At 37.5% G+C, this 16756-nt stretch overlaps 1 protein-coding gene across 6 annotated transcripts in view; it reads left to right on the plus strand.

The window, feature by feature from the left end:
* The window catches only part of Dgkb (diacylglycerol kinase beta), a 716847-nt gene that overhangs the window by 678259 nt on the left and 21832 nt on the right, over positions 1–16756 (plus strand). For all 6 annotated transcript variants that reach the window (XM_031355722.1, XM_031355727.1, XM_031355725.1 and 3 more), the window contains 2 exons: positions 8220–8340; positions 9558–9618. In XM_031355722.1, the coding sequence (XP_031211582.1) occupies positions 8220–8340; positions 9558–9618 (182 nt within the window). The remainder of the gene's footprint in view (positions 1–8219; positions 8341–9557; positions 9619–16756) is intronic.

A 16756-nucleotide genomic window follows, 5' to 3' on the forward strand; every position in this document is an offset into this window, starting at 1 on the left:
TGAAGCCCTTTTAAACAAATAACTTCTATAAGAATACAACTAAAAAGAATCATTTTCCTTTGTACCAAGGGTATCAATGCAGTGGTGGTTTTGAACTATTATTTTTAAAGTTGTATGTCTTGTATGAGTAGCAGAAGAAAAGTGAAACTCATGAGTAAAGTCTGCAATCAGAAAGGAAGGCTTGGCATCTTCAGTCCCCAAAACGATCCCTTAAAAGGGAAGATGAAGTCCTTTGTTTTCTAGAGTTAAGAATCTGAACATTCGCACTTAAACATTTCTTCCCATCTCCAGTGTTGGAAACTAGGACTAGAGATGCTTCCAGTGGCTCGATGTTCTCCTTACATTAATATTTGCCTTTTCTTTTCCAAATCCTGGAATCATATCAGTACTGAACCTTTGCTGAGATAATGAATTGCTTTGTAAAATATATGGGATTGTCTAACTCCTTTGGTAGGTCTGCATCGAATTGCTTATTTTCTCCTTTTTTTTTTTTCCTCAAGCTCTTTGGAAACTTGCAGTACAAGAGTAATAAATACCATGATATTTCTGAACACTGAGAATTTGTACAGTGATTGGTGGTTAGTGCTGTCTAGGTGTTGCTTTATGTAAAATGAGATTTTCTGCTAACTCTGTAATTGACACAGCATAAGATATTGTATTTCTTTTAAGTATTCAGATAAAATTAATTTAAAATTACATTCAAATAAAACTGCTTGTGACAACATTAATACAATTTAGTAATCTAGGCCAACAGTACAATTCCCTTTCTGTAGACATAAGGTCATGAAGTAAAATTACCTTACATCATGGGAAAGAGGGAGGGGGAGTTAGCTACAAAATGGAAGGAGTCAGGTGTTCACAAGACTATTCTTATTTGTTAGCAGGCAGCCCATTAGATAGAATCGTCCATCTGTCAGCAATCTGTTATAAGCTTTCAAACAAATAAGACAAACCCAGCAGAATCTTCCCTGACCAGAATAATTCTTTCCTAGAAGCAATGATGAGTCAAGAACTGTTCATCTTTGTATAGCAGGTGATGCTTCTAGGAAGGAGATTCAGCTTTTGAGAAAACAGACTTTTCTCATCTGGGTTCACGAGGAGAGATTCACTGTCTTTATCATAAAGCAAAACTCCTTAAGCACTCCCATGCAATACACACACATACATGCACACACACTGTTTTAAATAGGAACAATTATATTCTTAGTGCACAGAGCCTTAAAATCAGTAAGCTTTCAAGGGATCTCTGGCAAGATACCAGATTTCAGGGTATAATCCTATATTTTATTGGCACTTAGGTTCCAAGTGAGAATTGTTGGAATTTGATTCTGCTTAGCAGCCTAACCTTTTCTGAGAAGACAAACTACCAGAAGAGGAAGATTTACTTCTGACCAGTGATGCTTTTATGCACAATAACTCCAGCTATAATCAAGTCTTCAATCACTTACAGGAATATGCAATATTTATTTGTAAGCAGGATAGACTGAATATCAAAACAGCTCTGAGCTCTGATATACAGTGAAACACTGAGTATAAATCACTATTTTTCATCATTATATTTTGTCTCTATTTGACCTCTCATCATTGAGTTTATGTGTTCAAGAGTACCATGCTTTTAAGATTTTGTCAATTGTGTGTGTGTGTGTGTGTGTGTGTGTGTGTGTGTATGTGCGCGCGCGCGTAATCCTTTGATGCTAAAATGAAGGAAAGCAGAAGTATCTCTTGAAGTTCTACATTTCTAAGAAAATAACTGACATTCTTCATTTGTCTAGAGAGTATTACAATATCAAGATAGTGATTTTAAAGTGCCACTGGATTTGCATCCACATTAGGTTGAAATTTAAATGTTTTTGTTTTGTTTTGTTTGAAACATGTAAGGGTTGCTGATGTCCCTGCTGACTGTGCTTCTTCACTGGTCTCAGTGTTAGGGTGCAGATGCCCCTCCAAAAGCTATTCAGAATCTGCTGACATCAGCCTTCATTCATGAGCACTTGCTTTGTTCAGTGATGGCACTAATATGAGGAGACACATGAAGTAGCTTGGTTTATAGAAGGGGGCAGAGGAGGCAATGCGCTGTGCAAACATTCCCACACACTAATGGCTCATTCACACAGAAAACAAGTGCGAGCCTTCAGCTCATCCACAAAGCTCAGAGAGAGCAAGTTGACTGGAGGGCCCAGAAGCAGCAATGTTCCATTCATCCTCTCCTCTCCTCTCACACACTCTGTTGACATTTCCTGATGCTACACACTGGGGATAGAAGCCATGGATAGCTGTGGAAATCTTTAAACTAGTTCCCTATGGGTCTTGTGAATTAAATGATTTCTTCGTTTGAGTGTCCTGTGGTGAAGATCATTTTTCAAGTGAGCTATGGCCAAGTGATCTACAGGCTCTGAACTGTTCTGGGCACAATGGGGAGGTTGTTAACAATACACCATAGGTTCTTGCTCCTGTTAGATCATTGTCAAAAGGTTCAGAATTTTAACATGTAAACCCATACAGGAGTAGTCAGCTCTGGCCAGTTGTTTTCAAAAAATCAGATGAAATTAAGTGAGACAATTAAAAGATAGGCATGTGATAATACTCTGTGTGTGTATGTAAACATACATTAACCATTCACACACTTTTTAGATTTTATATGAAGTAAACTCATCAAAATCTTATCTTTCTTACATTTTTTTAAAAAATATTTTGGACAGAAATAATCTCCAAATGTTCGCAGAATTTCTAAGCTTTGGTACAGAGATTCATCTGAGCTTCAGTTCATGTGACTTGGCACAGTCTTCGTTTGTGTGGTTTTATTTTTTGTAGTAATAAACTTTTTTGTTTTATTATAGTAATAAAATCTAAAATAATTAGAATTGTTAATAGAATGACTTTAAGATGTAGGATTTTGTAGCGTTCATTATTTTTTCCATCAGTTCTTGCTGTGGGTAAGTCTATACAACAGCATGAAATTGAACCCAAACATGCCTCATTGGAAGACCATATTTTTCAATCATATGTGGAGACTTAAACACATGTTATATGTTTGCCATCAGTCAGATGAGAAGTATTAGCCTCAAAAACTGTTGAAAGTTTTATCTAGGAAAATGCCAGTGAAGCCTTTAGAAGAGAGTACGTTGATAGCAAGCATTCAAAGTATATTGTAATTCTTCCTTTCCCTCTATCGCTTGTTGATATACAGTCACACAGTATGGTCATTAATGTATGAAATGTCTGTCACTGTGTTCTACACAGACTTCAGGATAGTAACTTATTATTTAAAATCACCCCAACATCAGCTCCTTTTAAATGTTGCATCTTCTCAATACTGAAGGCATAGAAAGAGATTGAAATATGTAAATTAGAAACCAGTGGACACTTGATGTAACTAGGAAAAAGAATCTTTGACGTGTTCTCATATATTACCTTTACTTTGAACTTTTCAAAGTTTAGTACTGGAATTGGCTTGCAGCTCATTTAATCTGTGTGCTTGGCCTAACATACATTAAGACCATTGGCCATCAGTTTAATCTCCAGGAAAAATAATAGTTAAAAAAGAATAGATCACTCTGGCTCCTTGCTCAACATCTTTAACCTCTTGCTAGATAAAGTAAACATTACAGGGAAGCACATTATCGACATATGTGCAGAAGATAGAGTGCCATTGATGGTTAAAGGCCAAATATGGACATGATAAATGGTGATGTAATTAGGAATTCATTGTTATGATAAAATGCACCTGCTGCTTACCCCCACATCTCCCACAGTGGGGCAGCATGCTGCTGGATGCCATACACCTGCTCTGGTCCACATCTCCCTCCTCTCCCTTCAGGACAGATTATTCTGAAATGCTACAACCCACACTCAGCCTGCGTTTGCAGTGCACCCTCTCCTGTTCTCTCGCATATGGCCGTCTGAAACAATTACATAATGAGACATATTATCAGGGCCTGCCTGTCAAGATGAAGAGACTATGAATAAATATTACCCACTTATTAGCCCTTCTCCTCCTGTGATCACTGATCTAGCTGTGCCTCTGAGATTCAGATTTTACTCTCATATCCCTGGTAACCTCTGTTATAAAACAACAGTGCACTACGAATATTCAGGAAAGGATTTGAGAAATCAAAGGCCAGGCTGGGGCGGAGGCTAGAGACAGAACATGCCTACACCATGTTAAACACTGAGATCTGTCCCCTGTATCACAGAAACAAACACAGAATCTTAAGTCCCCTTTGCTACTCTTATGAAATATGCTGGCTTTTCTAAGGCTAATGTTGAGTAGCCTTCTCTTTTTTATTTCATAAGTACTATCCATAAACCAAGTTAAAGAAAAGCAGGACCTATCTCAGGAAATGAACATACCTCCTAAATCAGATATTTTTCATTTGTTTATTCATTGTGCACTTGCATGCACGTGTGTGTGTGTATGTGTGTGTGTGTGTGTGTGTGTGTGTGTGTGTGTGTGTGTGTGTGTGTGTGTGTGTGCATGTCACAGTGTATATGTGAAGGTCAGAGAATAATTTGTATTAGTTTGTTTTTCTCTACCATGTGGATAGGTCATCAAACTTGTCCAGGGCTGAAAACAATCGGTTCTACTCTCTGAGCCATTTCACCAACTGTTGGGATTACTTGATGCTCAACAAGTAACATCAAGGGGTGACTCACCTAGATCTCTAGGTCTGGCCATAATTTTGCCTTCCAGTCTGTGAGTTGATTTTTTTTTTAAACATGAAAAAGTGAACAAGAATCTAATGACTGAGCATAAAGAAGCAAGTTAGCTGCCCTAGTTCTTTTGATATAAATTGGAAACATTGCTGTTTTATGATAAATCTATATTTAGCAAATGGATTGTGGTAAACCTTAGAGCACATGAATGTGGTGAGGCACCATGGCCATAAACAGCTGGGGGCCACATGGATGTGAATACTGACATGTGTGCCCAGATGTTATGCCTTCCAGGCCACTGACATCATTTATAGCAGCAAAGTAAAACAGAAACCTTTGTAATTCAAAAGAGTTAATATTCCTCTTAAGCAGAGTTAGACAAACATTTTTGTAAAGACCCATACAGTGAACATTTTGGAGAATCCATATTGTTTCTGATACAGAACTCATCCATCCTGTCTTTGGAGTGCTAGACTGCCATAGTACTTAAGTAATTATGAAAATTAGTTTACCAACAGTGAAATTTTACATAGTTCTCATGTCATAGTATATTATTGTTAAATATTTAGCACTCATTTTATGTGTGTGTTTGTGTTTGTGTGTGTCACTCTTAATTCATAACTCATGTACAAAGAGACAATGCAGTGAATTTTTGCTCATGAGCTACAGTTTGTAATGACTCTTCTAAAATGTGCAAGCAATTGCCAAGGATCACATTATTTCATTAAGTGAATGTTATCATACAGTGCATTGCAAGGACGTCCAGACTTCAAGTTTGGCTAGATGTGTGGTGAAGAAGTCTTGAGTGTTTTAAAAGGTACTACAAACAAAAACAAATTCGACAATATACAGATGGAAATTATTCGTCGAAAGTCAGTCAAGATCTTAATCTCAATGATCACAGGCAGACAATTGGGTCATGTAGTATCAAAATGCCATCATATTATGGGAGCCAATTTTACAGCACAAATGCAAAGTTATTTGGGTTTTGATTTTTGCTATTCCTTTTCTTTCCTCCTAATACTTAAGTAAAAGGTATATGGTACGTATTTATCCTTTATTGTGTTCCTCAACATTTTCCAATTCCCACAAAACATTTTTCATACAAGGACATGATAATTTGAAAGTTCAAGTCCTCTGAATTTTAGATATATCATCTCTACTGATTATTAACAGTAGACTTGATTTGCAGGGTATTTTTTTATATTTTTTTCTATGGAAAAGAAGACAAATTAAAGATAAAAATCAGCAGGAGGGTGGTAGACAGTAGCAATATGGTGTGGGTGTAGACAAATCCCTGTGATTCATAGAAAAGTTAGGGCTCACAGATCAACTCTGTTGTGAGAAACTGCTTCATTTGTAGAATAGTTCCCAGTCTTAGATCCTTCTGAAAAAAATGCATAAAATCTCACCTATTTCTGAGCTGAGTAGTACAAATAACAAGCCCAGATCCATGCTCCTTCTGTGGGATGCACTTTCTACCTTGCACACATCTGGGCCCTCAGCACCTGCCATGGTGCCACTTTCTGGTTGACATATACCTAAGAAACATGACCACTAACACCCAAGCTAGGAAGCCAAGCAGATTTGAGTGCCGGCTACAGCTGAAAGAATATGTTTCTATTCTCTGTCCATCTGTTCTTGGCAATAGAAATTTAAGCTAAAAACAGAGAATAAGCTTCTGAGAAACAAGTCTAAATAGGGTGAAAGCAGAAAGATAGAGGCTTTAAGGTTTCAAACCTAAGCCATAGCTTGGTTACTCTGATTTTGTAGCTGAATGGTTGTTTTTATTTGGGACTTCTCCCTGCTGTAAAGTTTTTAAAATGGCATTCTTTTATCATTCAGTTTAAAATACATTGGTTTGGCCATATATTCTGTTTTAAATGCTGCTGTTATACTTTCTAATGATCATGAGCCTAGTCAAGTTTTGGGGGTTTTGGAGTGCTCTTCAGTGTGGTAAAATCCCATTGAACATGAATCATTAAGAACTCAGAGCTGTGAGCTATCAAACACTCCTTAGTGATGAGTGAAAGCTCTCTGTACAAGATGGATCCCACACAAACACATTTGCTTCTCCCCAAGTTTAACACTGACTTTACAGAGCTGCCAAGCATTTGTCTTGGGTAATTGCTGTGGCTTCCCACTGTGTGCTACCTCCTCCAGACTTCCTTTTGCTATTAAAACAGCACCAAATTATTTATTTACAACTATAAAAAACACCAAGAACATAACAAAGAATACCACACTGGGCATGTTGGCATGTGCCTTTCATATCTGCGTTTGAGCCCATCCTGGTCTGAATATCAAGTTCAAGGCTACCATGTCTACACATTGAAATCCTGTCTTGAAGAAAGACAGAAGGAGAGACAGACAGACAGACAGACAGACAGACAGACAGACAGAGACAGAGAGAGAGAGCGAGAGCGAGAGAGAGAGAGAAGAAAACAAAAATAAAAATTAAAAAAGGCAAAACAGAGAACATCACAAATAAAGGACCATGTGTGGTCACCATCTTATATGCATCCTATCAGAATCTCACCACTCTGCTCTATAAATGAGCTAGTATACTCTAAAAGTGTGGGGGCAGGTTCCCCGGAGATTTAACTGGTTGGAGGAGACAGGCTGCTTTCTGAATGAGTACAAACCCTGAAAAGAGACTGTGACTTGCAAAGTGCAATGCTTGCAAGAAATGCATCTATATTGTTAAGTATCTTCTGTGCATAATACCAGTGTATATTGTTTACACTTTAAACTGAGTGGGTTCAACTTTGTCGTTATAATTTTCCTTGGTATGTGAATATTTAAAAAGTGATCCTCTAACTTTCAGTTTCTTTGTGTTGGTTTAGAAGAGGTATCAGTGATGTTTGCCTTGTGGTATGTGCTTAATAGATACTTAAGAGGTGGTTCCTACAAGTTCCAGTCCCTTTCTGGAGTCTGTGTTAATAATAATAAGATGATGTTTGCAGTATGCTAATATTGTATCTGTTCTTAAATGCCATTTTTTGTAGAGAATATATTCCTTAAACTGAGGAAATATTTCCAAAAACTTCTATTGTTTCTTCAACTTCAACACTTACCTGGTATACAAGCCACTTGATGAAATAAGACTCTGTCTTGATAACCTATGAAATAAGCTTCAACTCCATGATCTCCAAGGTCTCTTGTTTGAGGAATTTAATAAAATCATGTCTGACAGCAAATCTGTATGCTGTATTTATAGTGATGAAATGTGTATTTTCCTGCCAAATGTGTGATGTGGGCTGTATAGCTCTTCCGTGTATACATGTGGAATAACATCAAGTTTGTTGATGTTAGAAACTACTGGTATGCTTCCTTTGCTATTATTTGGCTCTGAGTTTGTTCTTGTTACTTGTTTTAGAATAAGCTGACAGCAAATAGTTTTCCATAGAGCCTCAGAGATTAGTTATACTAACACTTACAGGAGTACAACGTTTTTACATTCCTTTTAATTTTCAAGACAGACACTTTGTGAAGTGGCTTATGTACTTTCATTTCTGTGGACATGCACATGTACTGTAATTGAACAGGTTTCTGTTTTCTTTTAGATCTGAGTGACCAGCTGCTGGAGGTTGTTGGCTTGGAAGGAGCAATGGAAATGGGCCAAATATACACAGGCCTGAAAAGTGCTGGCCGGCGGCTGGCTCAGTGCTCCTCTGTGGTTATCAGGTAGTTCTTTAGCTATAATTAGCAATGTCCTTTGACATGACATGGTACCAAATTAACAAAACAATGTAAGATAGTTGATAGTGAGATCTATCTTATTTTTGTTTCAAGTGATCAATGATTACTTGAAGCCATTTCTTATCAGGATCTACAGATGCTAATCTCTTATTTATTATCACAATATTTTGGTTACATTTTTATAACTGTGGCCAAAACAAATGAGAAAACATATTATATGAGGGTGGGTTTATATTGCTTAGGGTAAATTAATGTCAGCACATCATGAGGAGAGGTTGTGACAGATAGGTGGCTGAAACATGGCAGCCAGGAAGGAAAGAGAAGGGAAAGGCTAGGGACAGTCTACTCCCAAGGACCTACTCCCAGGGCTCAACCTCCTTCAACAAGGGCTACCTACTGAAACTTCTAGAAATTCCCAAGCTACTAGCTAGTGTCCTAATATTTATCATACAAGCCTATGGAAGATATTTCCAATTCAGTCATAATCTATGGATGCACCAACTGACCTGTGGATTTACTCTACCACTGTGTTCATTCGCATTCAAGTTATTGAAGCTCCAATGAACTTATTGGATAAATTATCCAAAAGGGTGAAATTTTCAAATTACTGATGTTCTCTTGTTACATTTTTTTTCTCATGTGCTAAAGCAGAGCATAGGTCTTGGAAACCTAAATTACAAATAGGTTTGTGCTAAATTTTCCAATGTTTGAATTTTTCACAACATTTCATCTATAGAAAAACATAGAATGTGTTTTGAACAAAATAAAACAACAAACTGGTGGTGCAGATACATTAAACATTATTTTGTGAATGTAGTGTTGGTCCTTAGATAGCCAACATGCTTTGTAAGGTTTGCAATGTATATATGGTGGTGGTGTCTCCAGTGATGGTGGTGGGAATGTGCGTGTCAACCAAGAGGCTCTTTGGTTTTAGGAATTCTAATAGTGTCTTTGAACACAAACCCTGGTATTTTCATTTGGCGTTCAGAGTTATTCTTTATGTCACCACATTTACCAGGAAGCTTTTAACATTCTTGTGACCAAGGAACCTTTCAGTGTTCATTAATAGTTAATGAAATCCCCCTTTCAGGAGAGGTCAGCAGTCATCATATTTGCCTTCCTTGGACTTATCATCTTGTTTTACAGATAATCTGTTATATTAAATATTTTAGCATTATTGTTAAAGTGATTTTTTTCCCCAGGACAAGCAAGTCACTGCCAATGCAGATTGATGGAGAGCCATGGATGCAGACCCCTTGCACAGTGAGTATCATATGAAGGAAATCATGTATTTCTATGCTATGTTATGCCAGTATCTAATTTATTTGTCCTGTCTTCTCTAGGAACTATTTAGCAATTCTCTTTCTTTTCTTTATTTATATAAAGAACTTATTACATTCAGTCCGGAAGCACTGTTATTAGTGACTAAACTTTTTAATATATGCTTGAGCTTAGCTTCAGATACCAAAGGCCAACTGTAAACTCTGAGACAAAGCAAAATACTGATAAAATGTCTCTTAATTCCCTTAGGATTGCTCTTCAAATACGTAATAAGAAAATTGGTTTTGGAATTTTACACGTATGAAAGAAAAAGCTGCTGATGTACTATTAAGTAATAATTTTGTTATGTCTGAACATTCCTTATAGTTACTAGAGGTTAATATGTTCTAGGCAATAAAATAAAGTAATTTTTTCCTTAATAACTGCTTCTCTAATGAAGGTAAGATAGATTCTCAATGTTTTGATTTGCACTTATTTGAAGGACAGTGGTAGGATATTTTTCAAGTTTATTAACTCTTAATATTCCATCTTTTGAAAGAAATCTGTTCATTAACATATCTTTTCACTGGGTTGTTTAATTTGTTATTGTTTAGTTATCTTCACATTTTTATGTATTCCAGATGGGAATACTTGTAAGTTGAACAGCTAACAAATTTTTCTCTCATCCTATAGGCTGTCTCTTTATTTCTTTAGCTAATTCTCTTGATGTTCATAAACTTTTTTATTTCATGAATTCCTATTTGTTAATTGTTGACATTATTTCCTGAATAAGAAAGCCCTGTCCACAAAGTTTTTTCCAAAACCTATATCTTTAAGTGTTTCCCCTATTTTCTTCTTCATCATTTCCAGAGTTTGGGGTCTTATATTAATGTCTTTGATTGATTTAGAATTGATTATATATATATATATATATATATATATATATATATATATATATATATATATGATGAGAGGCAGGAATCTAGTTTTATACTTCTCTATGTAGATATCCAGTTTCCTATCACCATCTGATGCAGATGCTTAGACTGCTGAATTTCAAACGTTTTCTGCTATCTTTTACTGTAAATTACAAATATCCATTATTTTTCTCCTTTCACTTACTAGATTTTTATGCATTTGTGCTTCCTCTGGTATTCTTTAGACTCTCTGAATAACACTACTACGTTCACACTTATAGTCTCATGGACATTAAATGCTGCCATTGCTAGAGTTCCCAGTTGTCTTAGTTAGGGTTACTATTGTGATGAAGCACCAAGATTAAAAAGAACTTGGGAAGGAAACAGCTTGCTTGGCTTACATATACCAAGTCACAGCCCATTGAGGAGATCCTAGACAGAAATTCAATCTGGGCAGGAACCTGGAGGTAGGAACTGAGGCAGAAGCCATGGAGGGGTGCTGCTCAACCTGCTTTCTTATAGACCCAGGATTACCAGCTCATAATGGGCTTGGCCCACTTGCATCAATAAATAACTAAGATTGTGCTCTATAAACTTGGCTACAACCTGATTTTGTGGAAACATTTTCTTAATTGAGCCTCTCTCCTCTATGATGACTCTAAATTGTGTCATGTTGATACAAAACTAGTGAGCACACTTATGATGGTGGCAATTATGCTCTTGGTGATGGCATTGAGGTTTGGAATGTTAGTGGTAACAGAAGTAATGATAATGGCGATGATCCACTAGAAAACAATAATAGTAGTTAAGATGTTTTGGGTAGAAATTGTAGTAAACTTGTAATCATGATGGTGATCATTTTTTATTATGTAGGATGGCAATGGTCATGGGAACACTAGTACTCTTATCTTGAATGAAAGACCATTATTGTTGAGTCATGGTCACAAGAGAATAAGTAAAAATAAAGCAAAATGAGTGGAGCCAAAGGTCTTTGCATTCTTTTAGATGCCAGAATGGTCTTGAATAAAGATCCCTGATACTACATACTCTAAGACCTTCACATGTCCAAATATTAAAATTATCAAAATACTTTATCAGTAGATCTAATATTCTGTGTCTCTGCCTCTGCCCATCTGTCTGCCTGCCTGCCTGCCTGTCTGTCTGTCTTTCTTCTCTCTCTCTCTCTCTCTCTCTCTCTCTCTCTCTCTCTCTCTCTCTCTCTCTCTCTCTCTCTCTCTCTCTCTCTCTCTCTCTCTCTCTCTCTCTCTCCCTCTCTCTCCCTCTCTCATACACACATACACACACACATACACACACACACACACACATTACATTTAACTCCATATTTATGAGTCAACTCATGCAAGTAGGGAAAATCCAAAACATTTTGTCTTGGTTTACAGTGCTAATATATAGCAAAGTAGTAACTAACGCCATGCAGCTGGACCCCAGGGGGCTGCAACTTCTTTACTCTTTCCACAGCCATCCCAGGGTGATAAAATCCTGGGTGCCTCGAGACCTCTCCTGGGTAAGGTCTAGGGCAAGGCACTAGCTTTGGTTTCTAGCTCTGCAAGGACTATGTCTATGGATATTTAAATTTTTAGAATAGGTTTAACTGGCTAACATAAGCACTTCTGAAACTGATATGAGCTTTTCTTCCAATTAGCAGCAGTATACTACTCACTTCACTTACTAATTATTATGATCTGCAATTGTCACATTAATAAGTTTATACAACTTAAAATAAAATTTCTCATTTATAAATGTACTTATTCATTCAAAACATTTATTGCAGCTTACAGTGGGCCAAGAACTACACTAATCTGAGGGTTATTACTATTAATTTGAATTTTGGAATATTCTACTTTTCCTAGAACCACATGGGACTTTGAACTTTAAATTTTATTTTAACTGAAGAGAATATTTAATATTCTTAGCAGTTGTATAGCTTAACTAGAGAGAGGGTTTTTTCCTTCAATAAAATAGCACAATGTTTTTCTTACAGAACATAAGAAATTATAGAATGTTAAAATTCTTTGCTAAATTTAAATATCCATAAGCTGATATTCAATTTATGAAGGAGTTTCTCTAGTTATAATTTTAGAGAAACCAGAAGGTCTGTTTTCTTTTGAATTGCATAGATGGTGGAGAAGGGCAAAAAACGCATATGCCTTGAGTCTTAAATCAATTAATGTAATTTTTATAAAATCAAGATACTATAGATTATTGAAATGGATTATAGTGATAGTTGTTTAACAATGAAAATCTTCCTGGCAGCAGTGAAATCAAAATGGCATTAAAATAAGTTGAATGTTTTATCAGAATAAAAAATGTTAAGTAATGTCAAGAAAAAAATCAAAGTAATGTTTATTTATAAATTGTGCCAGAGCTCCATTACAAATATCAAGAAAAGCAAAAAAAATAATTTTTTTAAATTCATACTTTATAATTCCTTTTATGACTTTCTGAATTTTTCTACTAAGAAACAGCCAAATACACCTGTTTTCATAATATGTTAGTATTTACAACAGTAACAAAGAGTGGATTTTAGCCTAGTACCAATGTCATCATCATTTTAGTTAACATATTTAAAGCAGGAGATAAGAATACATGTTGACATGGATGGTTCGGAAGAGGTGCCTATAAGCTGGACTCTCCAGCCTCTTTTTCCTTTCTAACTTCTTCCTCCTGAGCACACAGAACATACTGACCTTATTAACCATGCATTCATGTAATGCAAAGGGCAGCCCAGGAAGTGGAGGAAGACAGAATAGAACAGTAGGATGGGGCATGGCAGTAACCATCACAGATTTCCTTTCATATCTGTGCACCTCACATGCCCCAATTTTGTAGTTGATAGACTTTTATTTATTTTATTTTATTGGTTACTTTATTTATATTTCAAATGTTATCCACCTTACTAGTTAAACCCCCTATACCCTCCCCTGATCCCCCTGCATCTATGAGGGTGCCTCCACCCACCTACCCACTCCCACCTCACCTCCCTAGCATTCCCCTACACTGGGTCATTGATCCTCCACAGGACCAAGGGGCTTCCTTGACATTGATGGCAGATAAGGCCATCCTCTGCTACATATGCAGCTAGAGTCATGGGTTCCTCCATGTATACTTTTTGGTTGGCAGTTTAGTCCCTGAGAGCTCAGGGAGGGGGTGTCTGGTTGGCTGATATTATTGTTCTTCCTGTGGGATTGCTAACCCTGTCATCTCCTTCAGTTCTGCCCCTAACTCCTCATTGGGTCCCAGCAGTTAGTCTAATGGTTGGCTGCATACATTTGCATCTGTAGTTGCTGAGCTCTGGCATAGCTTCTCAAGGGACAGCTATACCAGACTCTGGTCAGCAAGTTTTTCTTGGTATCAACAATAGTGTCAGGTTTTATGTCTGCAGATGGGATGGATCCCTAGGTGGGACAGTCTCCAGATGGTCCTTCCTTTAGTCTCTGCTCCATTCTTTATCCCTGCAGTTCCTTTTGACAGGAGCAATTCTGAATTAATATTTTTGAGATGGTTGGGTGGCTCCATCCATCAACTGGGGGCCATGCCTGTCCACTGGATGTGGTCTCTATAGGCTCTCTCTCCCCTTTGTTGGGTCCTGGGAACCTCTTGAGTCCCTGGCATCTGGAACTTTCTAGTGGCTACCCCCAGTTCCCCATGCCCCACTGCTACATACCTCTCTTCAATTTTCTGACCCTCTTTCCTTCTCACCCCCCACAGTCTCCTCCCACACCTGATCCTGGCACCTTCCCTGCCTCGCCCCCTCTGCCTCCTCTCTCCCTCACAGATGCTTTCCTACTTCTACCATCCATGATTATTTTTGTCAAGTGTGAAGTGACTAAGTAAAGCTTCAGGAACCTTGATTACAGGACTCCCAAATACACCATTTACCTGCTTTCTTGCACATTCCCCCTTACAAATATTAATGATTCTTGCTCTTCTGCATTATTTTGAGCAGGTAGATCTATTGCTCACCCAGTTCTTCCAGAGATGGAAATCTGAGTTCTTGCACACCAAACTAAACCAACAAATTTGTCCACTTAATTACATAATTCCATGTCTGCAATCTTTTCCTTTATCTCCAATGCTACCACCACCATCTTAAACTTGCCCCATTAAATGTCATTCTTTGTCTGACTTCTGGAGAAAGGCTATACCTGCTCCTGCTCCCATGCCAACTTTTGTCCCCTTTTCAATTCTCTTTAATATGTTCACCTCGAAACATAGTTTTACCATAACCCTTTCTACTTAGAATTTTTCAGGAGTTTCTGGATGAACACACATTGAGTTTTCTTTTTAGTAGTTTCTTCTTCTACTTCCTCTCTTCCATGTACTTTCCAATGTTCTGGATAAGTTTTTCTTCCTTTCCTTACAAGGGACACAACTTGTTCTTTGGGACAGCCCTTGCTATTTCTCCTCCACAGAGCCTGCATTTCCCTTTCAGTCCACCCCACACACACACACACACACATGTTCTTCCTCCCCACTTCCTAAAGCATCAGCTCCATTTCTGCTGTCTGTGATAGCACCAACCACATTATGTTGAAAGTACAGTCATTTCCCCTTCTTGTAGACATAAATTCTCTGTAGTCATGGGCCATCATTTTGGTCCTCCCAGTACTCTCAGGATGCAAAACTCTTCTTCCTGCATAATTTGGATGCCAGTACCAAGTAAACTTTGAATTTATAAATTTCTTAAATACTTCTTGGTGGTAGTATAGCATTTTAAAACATGCTTTCTACTAAATCTTCTTTCACTGAACATAATGTAGTTTGGCTAGCAATTCATTCACATATTTTCATATCTAAATACATGTTAAAGTTATTTTGAGTTATCTTTATTCATTATATTCTCAAAGCAAAGAGCTTGAATGTATCATGAAAGAAATACTTTCCCAATCTCTAAAGATTAAATCCTTCTGTTTCCTGGTGTGGTACAGCTTAAACTTGTCTGGCTACTTCTGTGTTACTGGTTGTGTACTTATTGGACATTTCCTGGAGACTGTATTCTGTAAAGAATATGAAGTTCCGATAGTGGATAGCTGTGTATTAGTCTTTACCTGTGACATCTTCATATGACAATGATGCCCATGGAGTTTTAATATGGCATCATCTTACTGCTTTCTTTATGATTAGGGACAAGAAAAGGTTCCTGAAACTTTCTTCCATAATGAAGAAAATAGAAAGTCATAAACAGATCATAATTGAGTGGTGAAATGACAAAAGTTATATCTGAATGTTCATAGGAGTGATAGCTGCCATCAAATCATCTTCTCAGAAGCATTTAGAAAAGGATGCTCTCCTGAGCCCTTCTTTATTCTGCCCTTGAAACATGCTTGCTCCATTTTGATTTCCAATGTGACTAAACTGTGTCATTTATAACAGAGGGACACCTTTAGTCAAATAGCATTTTTAATCAATATTTGATAATGGTCATTGAAATATATTTCTCAATTTAACCAAAGCCATCAATCACACCGCTGCTCCAAGGGAAACTGAGCACCTCTCTTGTGAAGTGATAACTCCTGTGATTCCCAAGTTTAATGTCTCTTTATTCCCCTTTGAGTACAATTCAGTATCATTAGCACAGTGTTAAATTATCTTCCCAGTAGCCCCTCATACAGATCTTCCCCCCTTGCCTTCTCCTCTAAGAAGGTGAAGCCCCCAACTGTATCACCTTCCCACACCTTCCTGCTACAGGACTAGCTACAACCTCTCTGACTGAGGCCAGGCAAGACAGCCCAGTTAGAGGAACAGAATCCACACAAGCAAGAGATTCAGGGACAGCCCTTACTCCAGTTGTTGGAGGACCTGGATGAAGAGGAAGCTACATTTCTGCTATGTAGAGTGGGGGTAGGAGGTCCTGCACATGCTTACTCTTTGGTTGGTGATTCAGTCTCTGGGAACCCCTAAGGGTCTAGGTAAGTTGTCTGCTAGTCTTCCTGTGGAGTCTTTGTTCTCTTTGTGCCCCTCAATCTTTCCTTCAATTCTTCAACAAGACCCCCTGAGTTCCATCTAATCTTTGGCTGTGGGTCTCTGTATCTATCTATATGTGTTAGCTGTTGGGTGGAGCCTCTCAGAGGACATTTATGCTATATTCCTGTCTGAAAGCATAACAAGTATCATTAATAGTGTCAAGAATTGGTTCCTGCCGATGAGATGGGTCTCAATTTAGGGCAGTCATTGGTTGGCCAGTTCTTTTGTCTCTGTTC

This window comes from Mastomys coucha, unplaced genomic scaffold (genome assembly GCF_008632895.1).
Source record: "Mastomys coucha isolate ucsf_1 unplaced genomic scaffold, UCSF_Mcou_1 pScaffold6, whole genome shotgun sequence".
NCBI lineage: Eukaryota > Metazoa > Chordata > Mammalia > Rodentia > Muridae > Mastomys > Mastomys coucha.